This window comes from Miscanthus floridulus, chromosome 7, assembly GCF_019320115.1.
Source record: "Miscanthus floridulus cultivar M001 chromosome 7, ASM1932011v1, whole genome shotgun sequence".
Lineage (NCBI taxonomy): Eukaryota > Viridiplantae > Streptophyta > Magnoliopsida > Poales > Poaceae > Miscanthus > Miscanthus floridulus.
This window is the reverse complement of record NC_089586.1, coordinates 127,244,137-127,266,641: the sequence shown is the minus strand read 5'-3', so window position 1 is coordinate 127,266,641 and position 22,505 is coordinate 127,244,137. Positions and strand designations below refer to the sequence as shown.

Genomic DNA, 22,505 nt, shown 5'->3' with positions numbered 1-22,505 from the left:
ACAACACATAAGGTCATGGGCCTTCCCAACCCAAAAGATTAATCTGATAGGTGGAGGCTTCTCCCGTCGAGTGGTAACGAGCCGGACCGGCCGCAAACTAGCTTCAAAATCGTGAACTCAGTGGTCACCACCACTTCCAACGAGTGATATCAGAACCCAAGGTCAGAAAAAGCTAAAAATCCAATAAAAAATCTCGAGCGTCATATCATGACGAGGGCATCCCGATGTATGACTAAGGGAAAAAATTGTTAGAGTTTAGTCCCACATCGTGTAGTGATGGTAGGAGAGCACAAAAAATATAAAGCGGAAGAAGCCCCCACCTATCAGGCTAGTCTTTTGAGTTAGGAAGGCCCATGGCCGTATATGTTACAGCTCCGCTGGACCTAAAGCTTATGAAAACGCAGGCTCGTGGTAACGAACCGGACCGATTGCAAGCCAGCTCTAAAATCACGAACCGGACCTGGCGACCCTCTTCCGCGAGAGGAAGCTGATCCTCGTCCTGGACCTGGACGGCACGCTGCTCAACTCGACGAGGCTCGACAGCTTCTCCGCGGGCGAACGATGGTTCGGGTTCACGCCCGACACCGGCGACAAGGTCCACATGGACCTCTTCCGGCTGGACTCCGACAACGAGGCTTGACGGCTTCTCCGCGGGCGAACTATGGTTCGGGTTCACGCCCGACACCGGCGACAAGGTCCACATGAACATGGGCGTCTTCCGGCTGGACTCCGACAACCTTGGCATGCTCACCAAGCTGCGGCCGTTCGTTCGAGACTTCCTGGAGCAGGCGAGCTCCATGTTCAAAATGCACGTGTACACCCTGGGGAATCAGGTCTGCGCGAAGGCGGCCATCGACCTGCTGGACCCGAACGGCGTCTTCTTCGGCGGCAGAGTCGTGTCAAGGGACGAGTCGACCCAGGGGGGCACGAAGAGCCTCGACGTCATCCCAGGCGCCGACCCCGTCGCGGCGGTGACCCTGGACGCGCTCGACGACACGGACGTTCCCTGGCCGGGGCACCAGGACAACCTCATCCTCACGAACAGCTACCGCTACTTCGCCTCCACCTGCCGCAAGTCCCGCCTCGACATCCCCTCCCTGGCGGAGCTGGGCCGCGACGAGAAGGGGGAGCACGGCTGCTCGCTGGCCGTGGCGCTGGGCGTCCTTGAGCGCGTCCACCATGCCTTCTTCGACGGCCCCCGCGCGGACTTGATCACGGAGTTGCGGGGCCAGGTGCTGCGCGGGTGCACGGTTGCGTTCAGCTATCTGGAGCAACGTGTGGAGGACTCCCCCGACGACACCCGCTTGTGGACGTTGGCCGAGCGGCTCGGCGCCATGTGCAGGAAAGACGTCGACCAGACGGTCACCCATGTCGTTGCGGAGGATCCGGGGACCCAGAAGGCGCAGTGGGCGCGGTAGCACGGCAAGTTTCTCGTCAACCCGGAGTGGATCAAGGCGGCGAGTTTCCGGTGGTGCCGGCAAGACGCGCAAGAGTTCCCAGTGACCGCCCGGCGCGTCGTGCGCGAGCCGATCGAACTGGCAGCGGCAGTGGGATTGTGTTACTTGAGGAAGAGGTTCCTCCAGGAGCGGCTGGAACGAAACCACGAGCAGTGAATGCCTCAAACCGTTGGGGTTTGCCTACGTACTAACCTGATTGCTGAGAATTGTTGCAGGGGCTAATCTTTGTTGATTCACTCCTGCCAATCTTTGTTGTTGGAAAAATTCATAGTAGCGACTGTCTCGGTTCAGTACCTTCAGCTGAACGTCATTCTGTTCATTTACTGTCAGGTGTTCGATTGCAACATCGAGTTTGAACTATGAAATCATCTTGAAGCTGTTAACGATGCAGTGCACTTTCTATCTCTGTTAGAATACATATATTTTGATGATGTTTTAGTACATGTACAGCACACGTGTGGCAATAGTGACTGTCTGGGTTTCAGCTTTCTCAGCGGAACTTCTGTTCAGTTACTTTCAGTTTCAGGTGTTCGATAGAAACATGAAACTACGTACGAAATCATCGTTACTAATGATATCTCTCTACTAGAATGCATGCATTTGGAGGACGTTAGTACATCACATGAGACATGCCTACGTATTAGTACACTGTTAACCCCTGCGTTAATATGGCTTGATGTACTGCAGTTAAATTCTGAGAGGACGATTGTGTGTATTCGTAGGCTTTGGACACTCATATGATACAGAGAGCCGCCGTCCAGGGTTCAAATATTGCTCTATCGACTGAGAGAGAGAGAGAGAGAGAGAGATTTGGTATATACTCCATCTTGTTCCCTTCTTCCATCTTCTCACTCAGATTACTCATTTGTTTCCTTCTTCCATTTGTTGCATAGACACATCTTGATATATACTCCATCTTGTTCCCTTAGATTACAAATGAGTATAAAGACAAACCAAAATCAAGTGATGGTTGCCCTTAGATTACTCATTTGTTGCAGACACTTCTCTTCAAATAACCATCGCGTATGCTCCAAATAACGCATATTAAGGTTGTACTAGTAATATAAATCTGGGATATCTATTACTCCATCAACTGATTTTACACTTAAGCATACATTTTTTTTATCCAACTCTGAAAATGCCAGTAACATTTCATCTTAATTCATAATTGTCAACAAAAAGGGCACATATAACAGCCTGACTAAAACTAAAAAAAAAACGGTGCCCTTAAAACATAGCAAGACATAAAATTCCAAATAAAAACGTAACTGCAAATCGAAGTTACTATTCCCTAACAACGGCAACATAGGGTAGTTCTACGGAGCCCATGTACAGCTTGCCGCCTTCTCTCTCCACCACCTCCGTCGGCCTCACGCTCTTGGGCCCTCTCATCACCTGGAGCACCTGCCCGTCGGCCCCGACCCTGACCGCGAGCAGGTGGCTGTCCGGACCAAAGGGCAGCTCCATCTTCTCCCGGTGCAGCGCCACCCAAAACCCTCCTCTGCCATCGGCCCTCACATTGTCAGGGTAGCCCGGCAAGTCGGCGAGGTTCTCAGACGTGCCCGCCTTGGGACCCTGGATCCAGTACCTGAGCAGCTTGCAAGGCCCTGTGAGCGCGACCACGAGGTGTGTCCTGTCAGCGCTAATGGCGAGGCCATTGGGGTACGTGATGCCGGCCTGCAGCACGGTGACATGGCCCGTCTTGGCGTCGTACTTCATAAGGCGGCCGGACGAGTCTCCGGTGGCCGTCACCCTCTCGTGCTGCGACCGCGGGTAGTTCATGCTGCTGTCCGTGAAGAACACGTCCCCGGTGACCTGGTCGACGTCGACCCCATTGGTGAAGCGGAGCGGCACGCCGTCGACCTCCGCGGCCAGCACCGTCGCCTCGCCACCGCCCGGGCCCACGCGCATCAGCCCCTTGTACGCGTCGGCGATGTAAAGGTTGCCAGAATCGTGGTGGAACCGCAGGCCCAGCGGGCGGCCGCACCTGCTCTCCGTGAGCTCCGCCGGCCGAGCTCTGGACGCGGTGCAGGCCTCGGCGTCGTAGCCCGGGCTGTACGCGTACGTCGACCAGCCGCGCGCGAACCCGTTCCACTTGAGGACGCGCCCGTCGGAAACGCCGCTGTAAGGGCCGGCGCCCGCGCCGTCGAAGGCCACGCTCTCCGGGCCGCGCAGCATCGATCCACGAAGTGGCAGGTGCTTGCTCCGGCTGCCATCGATGGTGCTCGTTTCGGAAATGGGGCGAGCCGCGCACGGCAGGAGCAGCAGCAGGACGGCGAGGCACAAGATCGCCAATGTCCAAGCAAGCTTGTGGATCGCCATGATTTCTTCTGTTTACACGGGCGCAGCGGCAGACCTTGCGTTGGTTCGCTGAAGGCTTTGCGAACGATGGCTCTGGTTTTGTGGACAGAAGCGCAGGGTGCCGCCTCCTTTTATGTGGCCTGGGCTGGAGTAGCTTCTTTACGAATCGAATCGTGCAATGGACTCGGACGCGGTGGTCTTGTACGTTCGGATTATCGGACTCGGCTTGATGGCCGCAGTGCTGTGTTCCGTAATTCCGTTTGCCTTGGGCTGTGTACATGTTCCAGACGGAAGAACGGAGGGTGACCTCCAACTATCGGACTCGGTTTATAAACCTGGCCAGTATTCAACAAGAAATTCATGTGCCCTTGCGGTCATTATTTTGTCTTTGTACCAATTCGTGGCCTCCAGTCACTGGAAATTGATCGGTCGATCCGTACAGTTTGAAACTAACCAAACATTCATGAAGAAAGTTTCATCTCGATCCGTGTGCATGCGTTGTGATCAGCAGGATGAGCAGCAGCAGATCGATCGATCCGTGGGCACGGGCACGGGCGTGCGGAGGTGGTGGGTTCTCTTCTCCTTGGTCTTGTTGGACTCCTACCTGAGCCTCGACTCGTCGGCGAAGCGGGTGGCGAGCTTGGCGGTGTCGCGCCACCGGCACGCCTCGCGCTCCGTCTCCCGCAGCTTCTGCCGCGCGCGCTCCAGCGCCGACTCCAGCTCCGCGATCCGCGCCTCGTGCCGCGACTGCAGCAGCTGGTGCAGTCTCCGCTCCAGCTCGCGTGCCGACACGCCGCCGTGGGGCGGGCTCTTGATACCGTTCCCCTCATCTGCGTCGCGCTCGTCGTCCTCGTCCTCGTCCACCTCTTCTTCGTCGTCGTCGCGGTCTTGGCTCTCGTCGCCACCGCCGCCGTTGTCTGTCTCCCCGTCGTCGTTGTCGGAGTCGGAGCAGATCGTCGAGCGGCTCCCCGAGGAGGCGCTGCTCTTCGGGGCCTCCTGCAGCTGCGAGGATCATCAGTCACTCAATCAGAACAGAGCACAAGGTCATGAGCGATCGAAGCACAGTTTTAACTTTTAACCGCGCGCTACCAACCTCGAGCTGATCATCACGCCGTCGGAGACGAGGACTGTCGTCCTCGACGTCCGAAGCTCGCTGCAACTGCAAGAGCGACAGCTCCGCCTCAAGCTCAGCTTTCATCCGGTCCATGTCACGGCGCCCACCGTCTTCGCTCGCCCGACGGCTCGCCGGGGCGGCCGTGCCCGCGCGCGAACCATCGCCTCCAGAGCGGGCGACGGGGCCCTTGACGACGCTGGCGCAGTCGGTGGTGCGGTCAACGGAGGCGCTGGGTCGGCCGTTGCAGCTCCGCACGTCCGCCCTGGCGTCGAGGAGCAGGCGCTCCATCTGGGCGCGCAGCTCCGCCATCCTGCCCAGCTCCGCCGCGCTCTTGGACAGCAGTAGCACCAGGCTGGCGCCCAGGCCCAGGCTCGCCGGCAGCGCGTCCTTCCCTGCACGCCATACATACACACACAAGCGTCGTCATCGTCACCACTTGGCCATGCAATGCACGGGGGTACACCGTGGACACAGGCGCCCACGCGCGCGCACGTACCAAGAGAACTCCGAGGGGACCCGGGCTCGCGACGCGCCGGCTGGGCTGGCACCACCGCCGTGGGCGCGGCCACTTCCGCCGGCTTGTCCTCCTCCTCATGCTTTGCTGCTTCGGCGGTTCCAGCGGTGGTGACGGCGACGGCGTCCTCCTTGGCCGCCGCGGCGCTGGCGCTGGCGCAGTAGCGCGGGAGGAGGCGGAGCCGGCATCCAAACCCGCCGCCGCCGCGGCCCCTGTGGAGGATGCGCGACAGCAGAGACCGCGGCGAGGAGCACCCACGGTGGCGATCGCCGGCCGCGGAGGCCCTGGTGAGGAGCGTCCCGACGGTGGGAGGCGACGAGGCCGACTGGCGCGGTGGCACCGGCTCCGGCGCCGTGGTGATCCCATCCGCTGCCATCGGGTATGGAGTGGCTTGCTCGAGCAGCAGCTGAGGCGGCTCAACGTCGATCAGGATCTATCTGTGGAGGATTCGATGCGTTCGGGAATGGAATGGATCGAGGCGTGCGGCGGGTGTGTGTTTATAGAGGGCGGCAATCATGGGGAATGGGGGGAGGGGGGGATTATTCGCGCGTGGAATTCGAACAGTCGGAGAGGCATTTGCGGTCGTGTAAATGGGGCGATGGATGGTAGGTTCTCCGTATAATTGCGCGCGTAGACTAGAGCAGTGGGACTGTGGGAGCATCGGTATTTATTTACGGCGCTACCACGGGGCATTTACATATTTACTATTATTACGAATGACATCTTATACTGTTTCACTGATACACGAGTCACTAACATGATGCTTTTTATATCACTCACATCATAATGATGATAATATATGTAAATAATCCCCCTACCAACCGATGTCGCCGGCTCGCCGCCGGGGTCCTTCGAATTCCTGATCCCGTTGGCTCCGACAGTGTGGTCTGACTGTCTGAGGGACCGGCGTCGCCGTGCATGCGTGCTGGACGATGGCGTTCAGGGGTTCGAATTGCCGGTTTGGCATACACTATATGCTGTAAAACGGGTAGACTGTATAAAATTTTCTCTCTCCCCTTGTCTAAAATCTAAATAGCACAGTTCAACGCTGCAAAAGCCAGACTGGAGTCTGGAGTGAAGGTGCGAGTCAGAGGATGGGATCAGGGAGGGAATGATGGCGGGGACGGAGGCCCCAGACCAAGCAGGAGTGGTGGTGGTTGGGTGCGCGCGCTCTCGCTCCAACGGTCAGAGGGAACGCGTGAGCCACCTTAAATTGGTCGTCCCTCCCCTCTGGGAGTCCAATCGATCCCGCTTGGCGGGAGTGCTCATCTCAACCGGATCTTGCTGGTCGTTGCGTTGTGTAATTGTCACTCAAAATGTGACCATTTTCAACTGCACAGCACGTCCCCCATCACTTCAAGGCTTCAACATATGTAAGGATACACCCAGCAGTGGTTTAATAAAAAGTTCAACTAACCTCGCCCATCCAAATGTATACTGTTTTAAAATTTTCCAATTCATTTGCCTTGTATCTGAATGCTATATATAGCTGTTTGCCTGCGGGCCAAATCGATGCGAATGTATCAACACAAGAGCGAAAAAGCTCTCGGTAGCATATACTATAGATGATTAGAGGAACCGGAACATAACAAACAAGTTTTCACTGCGTTTCTCCACTACAAAAGGCAGGAAATAATCAACGTCCATTGATCTGCCTAAGCTCTTCGATGGCACACACAAGAAAATAGAAGAAACAAAGAAAGAGGAAACCTCATTGCAAAAATGATGGATACAACAACGATCCGCTTCTTTGGTCATATCCTGAGAGGCTGGTGTCCAGACCTTGGCGACGCCGTGGTGGCGTGGCCGGCCGAGGCTTGGTTGGGTGTGCTCCAGCGGCGCTGGCTGGCGGCGGCCTGGCGATGGCACGCCCGCGGTGCCATGGTGGTGCGGCTGGTGGTGCCAGGTCGGGATGGAGGCTGCAGATCCTCTGCCTCCAAGGACGGATCCGGCGGTCCTTGGGCCGGATAAGCTCCGCTGGAGATCGTCGGTGGTGGCGATGCGCGGCGGGAGGTCATCGTCGGCGCGGCAGCGGCGGGAGACCATGGGCGACATGGCGGAGACGGTGTGGGTGACACCGATGGTTGCGTGGAGGCCGGCGCGGGTGGCAGTAGCAGACAGCGTGCACGGCATGGAGGCTCGCGGATGGCGAGTGCCGCACGGAAGCGGCGAGGAGGCGGAAGCGGTGGACAGCTGGCGACGGCGGAGATGTTGTGCTGGAAGAAGCCGGTGGTGGCCAAGTCATGGATTCGAGGTGCAAGTGTTAGCTATGGCGGAAGGCGGCAGAGGGCATTCACGCAGTGATTCGGGGCTTGGCTTCTATGTGGGCGTTGTTGGACGACGGTTTCGGGACCGGGTGCCATGAGTGTCCGCGAAGTTGGCGAGGAGGCCGGCGCGGGAGTTGGGCCAGTAGATGTGCAATGTCTGATGATCTGTGTGATGTCTGATGGCAGCTAGAGGCCCTGCTTGACTGTTCTGCCATCTTGATGAAGCGGCTTGGTTGCTAAATGCTACAATGAGGGCAAATCTTGGGGGTGGCGGTCGGCTGGGCGACGACCAGAGGTAGTTGCTCGTGCTTTCGTCTTGGCGGCTTGCAGCGGACCGCAGTGGCTAGCCTTGCATGGCAAGGGTTAGTACGGTGTGGGACAGCGTCGACAGACGGCGCAAGCGGAGACGATGGCATGACGGCTACATGGCTTGCAGCGGATCATGGCGGTTAGCATTGCATGGCAGCGGCTGACTCGATGTGGTACATCGTCGGTAACGACGGCGCAGGCGGTGACAATGGTGTGTCTTCATGTCGCGTGTCATCCTTTGTTGCTGTTGCATCGTGGCAGCCAGTTTGGTTTGGCGATGTTGCACGGCGCGTGTTGAGGTCTCAATCCAACCGGCCATTGTCGATAGTTGAGCTAGTTGCTTTTTGTTGAGTTTTGTTGTTGTTGTCGTTAGTTGTTGTTTTCGTAGCTCTGTTGTACTGCCCAGTCTGGGTTATTCTTCTTTTTAATATAATCGGCAGCTCTCCTGCCTGATTCGTTTCAAAAAAAAAGACCTGGCCTGGTCAGCTTGTAATCTTCTCCGCTGCCGGGATCTGATGTTTTCCACCTCTTGGAAAGGGTTCGGCCCACTGAAGCCTCGCATGGATTTCCTCACCTTCTTCCTCTTTCCGCGGTCATACTCCTCATCCCTAGGAATGAGATGACATGAGTGTCTCAACAAAAAAAGTTGTACAATTCAAAAACCAGAAACTCAGAAGTCGTAATCTCAAAACATTTGAACATCAAACAACGACAGAACCATTACTGGGAAACATATAATAAATACCCAAGAAAATACGTGGTCTATCATCATTCGGGTTTTTTTAACAAAGTCTATCATCATTCGTCTTCAACGACTAAGGCCGTGTTTGGCCGGGCTCCGGCTCTGGCTCTACGGCAGCTTCGGCAGAGGAGCCGCACCAAACGCGCTGGCCGGAGGAGCCACTTCTGCTCGTCCGCCAGAGGAGCCGAAGCCCTTTTGCACGTACAGAGGAGGAGCCCGGATTTGTGGCTTCGCCGCTCCAGCTCCCGTGACGGAGCACCGCGGGCGGAGCCCCGGCCAAACACGGCAAAAGCCACTTTGAAAGGCAGAACAATGCTACATCAGCATATTCTGTAAGATTTTTAAACCTATACTGAATTTAGAGCAAGGAGCCAGCCTCTGCTCCACAGTCGATGGTTGAGATAAAAGCATCCAGAGCCAGTACCATGAATGTTAGCAAGAGGCAAGAGAACTCATGCTGTCATGCATGACCATCAAGATGAAATGAATCATAAGACTTATTAGCACCAGGTACTGAATTTATTCAACTTACCATTTATCTAAAACATAACCAATGCGGGTGGAATTGGAACATTGCAGCTCTGTTGCCATGTTATTTGCCATGTCGTCATCATCCCACCGTGGAACTGGAAATGATAAGATATATTGTTGAATAAATTTAGTACATTTCTGTGAGGCTGCTCATATGCATGGAGTCAGGGAAGTGTTACAAACTAACATCTTAAACCCCTTGTGAGGAGATTAAAATGCCAGGAGCCTTTCTCATCTCTACCCCCACATTTTCCTGAATCAGGATTTGACATAGATCTGGGGCATAAGCTTGCTATTTCAGCACCAGCAAGTGTTGCATCCTCGCTGCCCTTCTTGTCCATGGTAAGTTCAACAGCACAGGAGTGTCCAAGGTTTTGTTTCTTGCCATAGATCTGAACAGAATCTTCAGAGCGTGCACTGTTACGACAGCGTTTCCGTCTATGGGATTTATGCGATATACCACTAGTAAGAACAATTTCTGATGTTGAGTATGTTGATCATCAGCAATACCTTCAGTATCCACAGAAGATTTGTGTTTCCTTTTCTTACGCGGTTTCAGGGACGCCAACAACAGTTGTTTGGACCCAAAACACAAGTTGACAACTGGATGTTTCACATGCTTCTTTGACTTGATTTTCATGTTTTTATGTAGACTGCCATGACATGGATCTTGCCTACCACCTGCACAGAGTTTTCAGAGCACATCACCTGCACACAATCTTCGAAGCTGGCCACATGTGTAGCGTCTTCAGAACAAATTTTCTTCTCAAGGTTAACATGTCCAGTGTCCAGTGAGTTATTCTGCAAGGAAGTTTGTCAAATTTATTTAATAAAATAAGCACATAGATATATCAATGATAAACTCTCTTTTTTACCATGAATAGAACATCAATGAATGCATGACACACCACTTGCTAGATGGGCGACGGCATGCACCCTGCTCCATATAAACAACCCAAAATAGAAGGGACAAAGCCAATGGCTCAATACCTGGCCAACTGCATCTGTTGTGTGGTCCATTTCCATAACAGAGACTTCGTTCACCATAGCCAGCCCATCCCCTAGTGTATTGTTCCCCATAGTAGTCTGCAGCAGCAAGAGATAAAAGGAGGAAACATTGTCTTCAGCAGGTTGACTTACATGTGCATGCATGGAATATTGGTCCATAGCATTGCAAGGAAAATATGTAATGGCAGGGCGTGTAACAATTACCTGCTCCTCTGCTTTTACTTTATCATCAATGTTTTTCACAGAAAGCTCCTTCACAACTAGTCCTTTAGCTTCATCATTACTACTTGAATCTTTGTTGCCGGACATTGTTCCATTAGAAACATCAGTAACCTTACCATATTTGCAAGAGCTAGAATAAATATAAAGTAATGAAAACCTAAAATGTATGGAAAGGATCAAGAAGCAACAACGGAAACATCACAAGGTTACCTCAGTTGGGATGGCTTGTGCAATAGTTGTTGCATCACTATCAGGAGTGGGTTTGCAAAATGCATATGTTCGAGGTTCATTAGCCTGCTCGTTTGCCCCCAATAATCCATCAACACCATTGCATAAGTGCAAAGCAGAATTAAGGATGTCTTTGCCTGAATTAACGAGTGCACCATCAGATTCTAGTGGCACGTCCTGCAATGGCTTCTCATATGCTTTCTGATCAGAGCTTGCATCATAGAGAATACAATGTTCTCTCCATTTGATTAAAAAAGGGGCGTACCCAGTGCAGAGAGCTCCCACTCTGTGCGGGGTCTGGGGAAGGGTGTTAGTGGCAAGCCTTACCCTCGCCTATGCAATGCGAGGAGACCACGACTCGAACCCGGGACCTTCCGGTCACAGACGGTAAGACTCTACCGCTTGCACTAGGCCCGCCCTTCATTTGATTAGCTGGTGTTATTTGCTCTGGTTTGGAGTACAATGTAGTAGTACCATCTGGATCTATGCATCTGGCTTTCTGTACTAGCTCGTTGTTTTGGGATGTTAAATCTTTAGTAACCTCAGTGCTTCCATGTTCATTTGAACACTGGTCCTATGAGATGGTGGTGTTCATATTGCTGGGCTGATCATTATCTGGATTCAGCTTCTGTGTCTTCATATCAGGAATACAAACCTCAGGTTGTCCTGGAGAAATTATCTCCCCCTAAACACACTATGTTATTTGCTCTTCTTTGGTGGACAAGGCATCAGCACCATCTGGGAGTGTGCATGGGACTTTCTGTACAGGTGCATTGTTTTGAGACGTTGAAGCTTTAACATCTTCAATGTTGCTATGTTCATTTGAACACTGGTCTTGAGAAACTGCACTAATATGACTGGGCTGACCCTTGTCTGGGTTCTGCATCTGCAACTTTGTATCTACTTTGGTAATTAGGGAGAAATCCAATGTTTTCTCCACTAAAGCATTTCGAATTATACCATTCATACATGCCATCTTCTCAGAAAACATTTCCTTTTCTAACAAACTGGAAGCACCATTATCTTTATGAATTACAGAGCTCCTCACTCTTTCACGCACATAAAATAGTATGTATGCTTTCTGCTTTAGTACATCTTGCTCACGGACTTGGCAATCCTGGAAGTATCCACAAATAATCAACAAAAGGAGCAAAGAGCATAATTCAAATAAAGCATGCCCCTGATGCACATAAGGTACTGCAATAACTTAATCACACCAATAATAATCATTGGGAGCAACCACAGTACCAAACAGAGCAAAAATCTCATTTCCCTCTTTTGGCCATACAAACACCCCTTTCAAAGCCACCCACAACCCAAACCACTTCAAAAAGCAGGCCCTTGTACAAAACAGTGATACAAAACGAGGTCTCTGACATGTGTACGACAAAAACAAGAGGTACATTACATTAAGCAATGATGCAAAATCATTGGCACAAGCACAACATGGAACTACTAACTACTATATCGACAATAGAAATTATACTGAGGCAAGTTCTAGTGAGTAGGGACCACCGAAGCATATAAATTCCATGAGACGCATTTTGACCTTTTATTTAACTGACAGGACAAAATATTTTTGACGGAGGTATGCAGAAGATGAATAAAGATGAGATTTTAGGGAAGAGAAAGAACAAAAATGCATGAGGTGCCACTGGTTAGAATAAAAAACCCACAGCATGGATCAACACCAAGTCAAATAGGATAAATCTATAGAAGGATTGGAATTGCAACCTGGTTATCATCAAGATTGTGCCACAACCCACTAGACGTCCGAATGAAATAATGATAGTGACCTGATTGTGTATTACGACCAGCATGAACCAAAACACCATAGAGATTATATTTCAAATCCATACCCTACACACAAAAAAAACAATGGGTGTGGGCAATACATAAACAAACTAACACAAATATAAAACTATACTATGAAAAGCTACTACACATGTACTTCTAGAAAAGTAATAACTCACTTCTGAATTGCTGACAAATGGCTTCAATTGTTCGAAAATCAACCTTTTGTCAATCTTTTGAAGAGGGTTGAAAGGACTAAAGCGTTTCAAATGAATTGCCAACACGAAAGGAGCCTTATCAATAAGGAACCTTTTCTTTGCCACAACTTTCTCCTTACTCTACAGGCAGTTGTAGTGCTTTTCCCCACCATCTAATAGCTCCTCCTCGGTAAAATTGTTAAGTGTTTTCATCAATGTGGCGACATTGCCAATTTCGACACTGAGATCTAGGAAAGGATCAAATGTGTTTGAATAGTGCGAGCACCTTGTACATCTCACCTGCAATGTGTATATAAACATTGATTAGTATTTATGATAGTATTTATGGCGAATATAGCTTCCTTTTATATCACTCGTACGAATGTAATTATGCAATTAACAATACCTGACTTTTTAAGCGGCCGCCAAATATTCTGTGAACTAGACTCTTCTCATAAGCGCTTGGTGGCTCACTTGCTATACCAGATGGTAAGCAGCATTTGTGCATTGACTCAAGCAAGCTAACCATTAGCTCATGTGCATCTTCCTGCCTATAGTAACGGAAATTACGAGAAATGCATGCCTTGCAGTTAAGGATTGCACTATAACGATTAGCTCATTCAGAGATTTCGTTATTTAGGACTCAACGTGCGCCTCATGAATTTGATACCATATTCGCATGCCTTTCAGAAATTGACACCCAGCATGTGAATTGTTTCAGTTCAAGTGCTTCTCTATTTTCATCTTTTCTTCTCCTTCTCATTTTCTAGCCAACATCAATTCTGAGTCTGCCCCTGCCTTACCCACAAGCCGCTCACTCTCGCCCGTCTCTCTCGATGCCATTCCTGCTCCTCTTGGCCACTGCCGCTATCGAAGCTCCCTGACGGCAACTAGGCTCGGAGGCTCTTCCGCAGCCACCAGCACCGAGTAGACCACCGCCAAAGCTCCCTTACGCTGCAGCCTTCAACTTGACTCTACTCATGTCTCTATGTTGCAGGCGCCGTTAGAGTTAGGCAAGTGCGCGTGCCACTAGCGCTAGGAATGGGATCATGCCATTTATACATGACGTTCCGGCTGCTCACATCGGCCGATGGCCCTCCTAGTCACGAATGCTAGCGGCTGCACTGCTGCAGCGACACTTCTGTTCAAGAGACCGGATGCAAGAGAGATAGAACGAACGAGGGGGAAAGAATGCATGGCCAGGAATGGAAAGCAAAAAGGGAAAGGATGAAAACTGAGAAAAAGGGAGGAAAACACCCAAACTGAAACAATTCGCGTGTCGGGTCAATTTTTGAAAGTCATGCAAATTGGGTGTTAAATTCGGCAAGTGTGTATTGAGTCCCAAATAACAAAATCACCCATCTATGTTTGAATGAATGTAGGTAGATTTTCATATTTTAAAATTTAAAAGAACAGGAACTGCAGAATTATGTTATAGCACATGAAAGTATACATTTTAAGTTGTTGACAAATAGCCGTGGTGTCAGAATTTTCCCAGAGGACCGCAGAGCAAACTGAACATGGTGCTGAAGAGCACATAATGCACAGAATCCAGCAATATGACCTATAAAAAGTTACAAACTGAATTAAAAATAATCACAGAAACAAAATTTGTGTCCTAAAGGAAGTGTAGCCCTTGCCAAAAGAAAGGCCTATGGAGGCGAATTTCCTATATAACACTGGTCCACTGGTATATATATCTTTGGTAGATAAGAAGGTAGTATAGAATAGATATTCTATTGATCATCAGGACTCAAGAGATCATCAAGTATCGGTAACAACCAAATTATATATGTAGCTCAAAACCTTGTGTAAATAAGTGGTATACTCAACTAAATATTATCCGAAAATAAAGAGTGCTCAAGGGCTAAGTCAGCAGGCAACACCATGTGTCGGTGCAGAATGTGACCAACTAGTGAATATTTATAGTTTTGCTGTACGTTGCGATCGAAGGTGACCTAGCACTCAATGACACGGGATTTATACTGGTTCGGGCAACGTGCCCTACGTCCAGTCGGGGTCAGTCGGTGACTTTTATTCCCGAGCCCGGGTGCTCGAAGTCTGCAGTGGGGTTACAAATAAGAGAGAGAAAGAGGGGGTGTACAAGAGGTCCGGTCGGCTCTGACCGGAAGGGTCGAGAGTGACAGGAACTTCGCTATGAGCTAAGTGTTCAAGCGGGGGCTTGAGGTCTGAACCTCATGGTTCTGTGGTTGTGAGCTATCAATCTAAGGAACTCTGATCTACTTGAATTCGTCCGTCTGCTGGAGGGAGCGCATCCCCTTTTATAGATGAAGGGGATGGCTTTACAGGTGAGAGGGTATGGATGTTTTTAAGCCTTGTTGCCCACGGTGATGAGGATTGGATAATGGTAGGTGTCCACAACACTGTTGATGTCGCTGTAGAATGTTAGACGCACATGGGAGGTCGTGCTATCTTCTTTAGGAAGGATGAACGTCGGTACCTGTAAATACTGTTCGATGCCTAGAGGCATGTGAGGAGTCCTACTATGTTTACCCGGTACAGTAAATCATGGTGCCCATACCGCTATCGATTGTCCAGAGACACGCGGAGGGTCTTACCGTATGGGAGTTTTAGCGGCCCCTACAAAACTGTGGAGGGAGATGTCGGCGCCTACAATACTGTTTGTGTCAAGGTGGCTGTAGAGTACTATTTCATGCTGGGTATGGTCCCTGTTGCAGTGATTTTGACTTGCGAGCCTTGCCTTGCCTTGCCTTTCTCCGCACGTCTTCTGGTTCCTACCGAACGGGGCATCCCTGGTCGGAGGGCTCTAGTCGGCTCTGAGTGCGCTGATCGGAGAAGAGCGGTGAGCAGGGTTCCTATGAGCCCCGGTCGGAGGGACGCGGGGTCGGAGTCGAAAGTAGGGCTTGGGGCAAGCCTTTCGATCGGAGGTCGCCCGAAGATGGATGTAGCCCGAATCGAGCGCTCCGGTCGGATAGGTGGGCCAAAGCAGTCAAAGAGCGGGCGTTGCTCTTCTTGGGCCTGGCCTCCCGGTTGGTTGCTGGACCGCCCCCTTTCCCTGTTGTTTTTAGACTCTTGGGCCGAGCCTTGGTGCAGAAGCCGGTCTCCGAGGGACCCTGGGTTTATGAACCCGACAGGAGCCCCCGAGCCCCTAGGTGATTCGGGTAGAATCATTTGGGGGATTTTTGTCTTGTTGATGGGTGCGCGCGAGCGCACCCGCGGGTGTAGCCCCTGAGCCCCTAGGTGGTTTGGGCGGAACCGTCTGGGGGGTTTTGTTTTAGCGGGCGTGTGTGCGTGTTTTTAGTCTGAGACGGAATTTTGTCAACCAAGGTGACATTTGTGCAACTGATGCGTTTTTGGGCGCGAAGATTGGATTGAAACAGAACTTACTGACCCCGATGCCGATGCACGCCATGGATCGGGTGAGGAAGTTAGTTTTGGATGTGAGAGCTCACTGATCCTGGCGTGGGTGCGCGGCATGGTTCCTTGGTCTTGGTGCAGCCTGAGGTAGTTAGTTTAGTTAGTTTTCACACGAGTTCGGAGTCATGGTCCCTGGTGTCGGTGCGGCCTGGGCAGCCGAGGTAGTTAGTTTAGTTAGTTTTCACGCGAGTTTGGAGTTGTGGTCCCTGGCCAGGGTTTTTTTGGAGTGTAGTTGAAAGTGAAGCTGTTACGTGAGTTCAGAGTCGCGGTCCCTAGATTTTTTATGTAGCACAGTCGGAAGTGAAGCTGTTACGCGAGTTCGGAGTTGCGGTCCCCAGAATTTTTTGTAGTACAGTCAGAAGCGTAGCTGTTACGCGAGTTCGGAGTCACGGTCCCAAGCCGTAGCTGGATGTCGTAGATCCTGTCGACGCGAGTTCGGAGTCATGGTCCCAAGCCGTAGCCGGATGTCATAGATCCTATCGATGCGAGTTCGGAGTCGCGGTCCCAAGGTTTTTGGCATTTGAGCCCCCGAGCCTTGTTGGGCCTTCATGGGGGTCGATGTGAGTTATTTTGCGTTACCCCATCCAGTTCCTCACAACTAGAGGGGTTGAGTTTCATCACTTGTCCCAATCGCTCGGGCTCGAAGACTAGCTCGGTGAGCTCGCTAACGGGTGTGATCGAGTGGAATCCGGGTCTGTCGTTCGTGACGGGGTCGGCATAGCCCTCTTGTGACATTCCACTACTCCTTTACCTGTAACCCGGTAGATGCCTAGGTCGTTCCGGAGACCGACCCAGGTGGCCTAATGGCCTCCCCTCAATGGAGATTCTGTGGGCTTGGCGAGAGGTTCATGATCGAATGAGAAGGTTGAGATGACTTGGTTTGCCAGACCGGGCAAAGGCCGCATGGTGCTCATCTACGGTTTTCTCCCCTAGTTCTATTGTTTGCTCATGTCGAATGAGGCAACGGCTGCTTCATGACGCAACACGGAGCGTTCTAGTGCATTTCGTTGCATGTGCGATGCTTAGTTCCTAAGCCCTCGGGTGATTCATGGCCCAAATCGTCTAGGAGGTATGGGCGTATGGAATGAAATGCGCGTATGGATGTATGAAATGATTATAATGAAATAGAGGGGGTTTGATAGTATTTACCTTGACGACTAGAGTGACAGGGCTCGCAGAGCCTCAGTCAGAAATGTCTGACCGGGACCTATGCTTGTTAATCGTGGGTGAGTCCTTGTGTGAACAGTTTTTGTATTTAATGAACACGTGCTCACCTTGATGGCCTGAGTGATGGGGTTTTGGAAAGCTTTGGTCGGAAATGTCCGACCGGAACCTTGATGACCTGAGTGATAGGGTTCAGAGAGCTTCAGTCGGAAATGTCCGACCAAGACCCATGCTCATCGTTCGTGACAGAGTCGACATGGCCTACATGGGGCGCCCCTTCGCTTCCTTACCTGTCATTTGGTGTCTATCCTTACCTGTCATTTAGGTTCTTTTAGGTCTGGCCTGGGGAAGCGGTGAGCCATCTGCGTGCAGTGGCACTTTCGTTCCTGTGCCCATCGTGTGGTAGTGGTTGATCATGCGGTAGTGGTAGGCCATGGCTAGGCCACGTCCCTTCTGATCAGGAGCCGTTCCATCGGGCAGAGCATGTCCCATCGGTCAGGGTACGTCTTATCTGCATTAAATGGAAAAGAGAGAAAATCTCACCCCATCGTTCTGACTTCCCCGATCGGCGCATCCATTCCTAACCGTTGTTCCCTTTTCCTTAAGTATGAGAAGGGAGAGGGTTTTTGTTCCGCACTTTTGCCTGTTCTTCATTTGCCACCGCCTTCTCTCTTCCTCTTTTGCCGTGGGCATTCCTGAGAGCCACGGAGGTTTCTAGGGAAGGAAGGGGAGAGAGCGAGGGAGAAGAGAGGAACTCACCAAAATGTCAGACTAGAGGTCGTCCACCGTGAGGGCATCGGTGCTGGAGGCATTCGTTAGGAAGGGGTTTCTGCCACCACAGGAGGTGGCGCACTGGAGGGTCCCTGGGAAGGAGGGGTTTCTACAACCTCGTCCGAACGAGGTGGTTTCTTTCCTTACCTTCCATGAGCACGGATTAGGGTACCTCGCGCACTGGTTCCTGCGCGGGCTCCTCAACAAGTGGGTCTAGAGCTGCAGCACCTCAATTTGATGAGGGTGCTGCACATTGTTGGTTTCATCACCGTCTACGAGGCTTTTCTTAGGATGAAGCCGCACGTGGATCTCTTCCGACTCTTCTTCTCCGGGAGGGCTATGACTATGGGGAATTCGGCTGAAACCGCACTGGTGGGAGGGTTTGCCCTACAGAGGAAGCCGAGCGCGGGAGGTGTGTATCCCACATACTCCCCATGTGACTCCAACCGGGGATGGCATGGGGAGTGGTTTTATATCCAGAATCCGGTGGAGGCGCCATTTCTGGCGTTCACCGGTGGGAGGCCGGCGAAGCAGAAAAGCTGGTCATGGGGTTGTGCCCGCTCAGAGAGGCACAAGGTGGAGGTCATCGAGGAGGAGCTATGGAAGCTTGTGTAGCTTGGCCTTGATGGGGTGTGGGTGTTCCACACCCTCTTCTGCCGCCGGTTGCGCCATTGGCGGAGCGGTCGCGGCCAATGTGGATGTACGGTGGTCGGTCGGACCTAGACCATGTGTCGCTGGAGGACCTGTCGGATGACGAGTTGTGGAGTCGCCTTGGCCGGGTGCTGTAGCTGAAGCCCAGGGATACAGTTGTGGGGAAACCCATACCGTTTAACACCTCGGTCGTGTCTAACCTGGTATGATCCTTTATTTTGTTCGTGTTTCTTCCTCTGTTTTTCCTGTTTCCTGATCCCGTGCCATCCGTTTCATAGGGGCTCGAAAGGTACAAGTCCCGGCCACACCTTCCTAAGGGACCGGAGGGCAGGGCCCATTAGGCCACCCAGAAAGAGGCGGTAGATGCCTGGAAGAAGAAGAAAACCAGGGAGGTTCAGCAAAAGGAACAGAAGAAGGAGGTCGCCTGGCGCATGAAGGCCGGGGAACATAGGAGTGACGTCGAGTTGGAACTCACGTCAGATGATCCAATGGACTTGGATGACATGGTCTTCTCCGATGAGGAGGAGAGTCAGGAGATTGCCGTGACCTTAGCGGAGCACCGTGACCCCATGGCGGCGTCCGCTGGTGAGGAGCAGGAGGCCGTGCGGAGGTTCCTACGTCGAGGAAGCGCGCAGCGAGTGCGGACGTCGTCGGTGAGTGGGCGGCGAAGCAGACGCAGTCACCGTGCCCCTTGGTGGCATCGTTGGTTCTGTCATCGCCCGTGGCGGACGTGGCTGAGCGAGCCGGGTGGTCTGAGGAGCGAACTGGTACTTGTGCACCGATAGGACCGATGCCAATGCTTGGCTCGCAGCCGGAGGAGGCCCTGCCTGCCGTGAGCGAGGTCTAGCAGTTCGGGCGGTCTAAGGAATAGACTGGCGCCCGGGCAGCGTGCGACTTGCAGTCAGAGGACGCTCCACCCGTTGCTCCGGTCAGAGAGTCCCGAGCCAGAGGTCGTAGTGACCCGTAGGCCGGGCAGGAGCTGGTCAGGACGACTCCGCCCCTGTCTGAATTGAGGGGACGCGGGTCGCAGTCTAGGAGCGGTCCTTGTGCTGCAGGTCTGTCGACATCGAGCCCTGCTTTTAGAGTCATGCCGCTCACCTTCCGGTATGTTTCCCTTTGTTGCTCTTTGACTTTTTGCCGGTGGAGTCTTTTTGGAGTGTGTCTCACTTGTATTTTCCGTTAGCGGTCGAGGGATGCTGGGGTTGAGCGTCACTCCGACCCCCCATGCAGGAGACTTGGAGGCCTACCCTGCAGCGTTCCCTCCTAGGGGTGGTGCCCTCTAGGGCGGCTGCTGATAAGGCGGCAGTGGCGGCGTCGGCGTTGGTGGCAATCCCGGTGCCGATGGTGGGGGTAACTCTCATGGCCCCTCCTCCACCGGTCGCGGTGGACGAGACGAGGGAGGGTGAGCTTCCTATCTCGTCGGGTGGAGGACCGCACGGCTTACCCTTGCCGTCAGAGCTGAAGGCGCCGGAGAGAAGGGCGGCTGGGACGGAGTTGGGACGCTTGGCGGTGTTCCACGCAGATGAGGTGGTGGAGATACCATCTGACGACGAGGCGGACGTCGCGGCAGAGCCGCCGGTGTTACCGCTGGAGCTGGTGGTGTCGCCGCGGGAGCTGGCGGTGGTCCAGTTGGAGGCTAGGCCTTCTGGTGGTTCGCTGGAGGGTGGCCTAGAGTGGCCCTACCCTGAGTACCCATCGAAGGTGCGGTTCATCCTCCGAGACTCCCGAGAACGTCAGCTCTGGGACATTTTTGGGGGGCAAGGGCATGCCACGGTGTCCGAGCTGACCAAGCTATCCGTGAAGCTTGAAAGTGCCCGGAAGCAGGCTCAGTTCGCCTGGCAGTTGGTTGAGGGTGACCTGCAGCTCACCGTAGAGGTGAGTTTTTGGTACTTGTCCTCGCCCTTTGGATCTTTCATTGGTTATCTTTTAGCGTGTTTGTTTTTCGTAGGAAAGAAGGAAGATGTCGTCCCGCAAGTCCTACTTCCTCCGGGCGGAACATGCCCGGATGGCTGAGCTCGAGCGTCGGGTTGAGTATGCTCGCCATGAGTCTCAGGATCGGGCGGCTGAGGCGGCCGCGGCGCAGGCCGAGGGGCAGCGTGCAGCGGAGCGGGCGACTGCCACCGAGCAAGGGCTCGAGGTGACGAAAGCTCGTCAGGTGGAGATTGAGGTGGGGTTGTGGACATCCCTGGCGAACACCGAGGCGGTGCTTCAAGAGGCCTTGGCGACCCTTGAGCCAGAGTGGAGTGCTCTGGCATCGGAGCAGGCTGCCCTAGAGTTGGTAAGGAAGGCCCTGGAGGCGAAGCAGAGGGCCCGGTCGAAGGCGAACCAGGAGGTGCTCGTGCTCCGAGGCCGGGTGATGGGGATGGAGGAGGCGAACACCCATCTATGCGCGTAGGTGACTCGACAGGCAGAGGAATTCTCCGCCCTTGAGAACTCTCACGCTGGTACGTCCCCTTTCTCTCTTTTTTGTTGTGTTGGTTTCTTTCTTCAGCCTATTCCGGAGCTTGTCGTCCCTCCTTCAGAGCTAGACGGAAAGGTGAAGATGCTAGAGCAGGACCTGGAGACAACCAAGGCGACCCTCAGCCAGAATGCGGAGGAGCTGACCAAGTCCCATGAAGAGCGACGTGCTCTTGAGGGAGACCTTGACTAGATCCACAACGTTGCCTAGCTCATCGTCTCGGAAGTCTTCGGGTCGGTGCCAAGCACTAGCGCACCTGCTGTCCAGCTGGTGGAGGTCCTAGATGCGGTCAAGGACCTTGTCAGGAGCGGGCTATTTTACAGAGCGTCGGGGGTGCTGACCTCGGTGGCGATGTACCACCTGAATCTAGACTTCGCCACTATCTACGACGGGTATGCTGAAGGCCTGAGCATGGAGGACATACATTCAATTAGGGAGAGCTTGCTGCCGCACGCACGGTCGGTGGCGGAGCAAGTCTCCGCCGAGTGGGTGATGGATGTTCGCTGTGAAGACATGGCCCGAAGCATGTGTGGGGAGGATGCCTCCGAGCCTGCAGATAGCATGGAGCCTAGTTCAGAGGGGAACGTTGCCTCGGCCCCGATCGAGCCGAACGTCATGCTGTCGGGGAGTGAGCAGCCAGCGTCTTCGTCGGTCGCGCCATCAGCAGATGCTGCCGGGCTGGTTTCATAGCTTGCAGAATGTAAGTAGTTAGTAAACGTAGAAAGTTTAAATTCGTGGGGGAGCCCCTGTGTAAAACATTTGTGTGTGTTTTAATTACTACAATTGGTTTTTGTTTTTGTGATGGAGTAGCTCCATTCGGGGAAGCTTGTTCCCTTTCGCTCCTTAGTTTTCCCTTAGCATAATTTTGTTTTTTTGTTTCTTTCTCTCTCGTACCTGCCCGTTCGTTCCGTAGGCTGCAACTTTGCGAGCCCAGAGTGTGGCCCGCGAGGCTCGACCGGTCGTAACCGTAGGGAAAGGCGGGGTGCGATCATTCAGAATGTTTCAAAGCAAAGCTACGTAAGGTAAAACAAAGGAACAAACTGCCCTTTTGTTCAGGTAGGAAGGAGTTTCTCCATACAAAAGTAAAAGAGTACTTAAGGTAAAACAAAAATAGAGGGGTAGCTGAGCCCCCTAGTGGAGCCCCCGAGCGCCCCAAGGCAAAAAGTGTTCAGGTCGGGGTGCTCTTATAGGAGCGTTCGCTAAGTAAACAAAGGTAAGATTGAAACTTAGGAAAAGAAAGAACAACATAGTTGTTCCAATGTGCTCGGAGAGAACGTCGTTGTTGTTGTCCTTCAGTCGATAGGTGTCCGGTCGGATCACTTCAGTCATCTAGATCCTTGCTCGCTGCGCCCACTTCTTCGGTTGCTGCTTCCTCGCC

General features: G+C 52.7%; 2 protein-coding genes and 2 pseudogenes across 2 annotated transcripts; 1 reads left to right on the top strand and 3 right to left on the bottom strand.

Moving 5' to 3' along the window:
- Positions 1-454: 454 nt before the first annotated feature.
- LOC136466238 (RNA polymerase II C-terminal domain phosphatase-like 4) lies at positions 455-1,613 on the top strand (annotated as a pseudogene).
- Positions 1,614-2,741: 1,128 nt separating this feature from the next.
- LOC136464696 (protein STRICTOSIDINE SYNTHASE-LIKE 10-like) lies at positions 2,742-3,779 on the bottom strand. The gene has a single exon (XM_066463653.1). It carries the CDS (start codon positions 3,777-3,779, stop codon positions 2,742-2,744), a length of 1,038 nt encoding a protein of 345 aa, XP_066319750.1.
- A 375-nt stretch (positions 3,780-4,154) lies between these two features.
- Positions 4,155-5,817, bottom strand: LOC136464694 (protein POLAR LOCALIZATION DURING ASYMMETRIC DIVISION AND REDISTRIBUTION-like). The gene is made up of 3 exons (XM_066463652.1): positions 5,369-5,817; positions 4,852-5,264; positions 4,155-4,760 (listed from the first exon to the last, which is right to left on the bottom strand). The coding sequence occupies exons 1-3, from the start codon at positions 5,760-5,762 to the stop codon at positions 4,359-4,361; spliced, it is 1,209 nt and encodes a 402-aa protein (XP_066319749.1). The 5' UTR covers positions 5,763-5,817; the 3' UTR covers positions 4,155-4,358.
- A 1,252-nt stretch (positions 5,818-7,069) lies between these two features.
- On the bottom strand, positions 7,070-13,207 carry LOC136466236 (ubiquitin carboxyl-terminal hydrolase 23-like; annotated as a pseudogene).
- Between the last annotated feature and the right edge of the window lie 9,298 nt (positions 13,208-22,505).

Bases quoted from the DNA above. Each gene is read 5' to 3' on its own strand.
- LOC136464696 (XM_066463653.1), bottom strand. From the start codon at position 3,779: ATGGCGATCCACAAGCTTGCTTGGACATTGGCGATCTTGTGCCTCGCC.
- LOC136464694 (XM_066463652.1), bottom strand. From the start codon at position 5,762: ATGGCAGCGGATGGGATCACCACGGCGCCGGAGCCGGTGCCACCGCGC. The intron at 5,265-5,368 runs GTACGTGCGCGC...TATGGCGTGCAG, and splicing joins GTCCCCTCGGAGTTCTCTTG to GGAAGGACGCGCTGCCGGCG. The intron at 4,761-4,851 runs GTTGGTAGCGCG...TGATCCTCGCAG, and splicing joins GGCGTGATGATCAGCTCGAG to CTGCAGGAGGCCCCGAAGAG.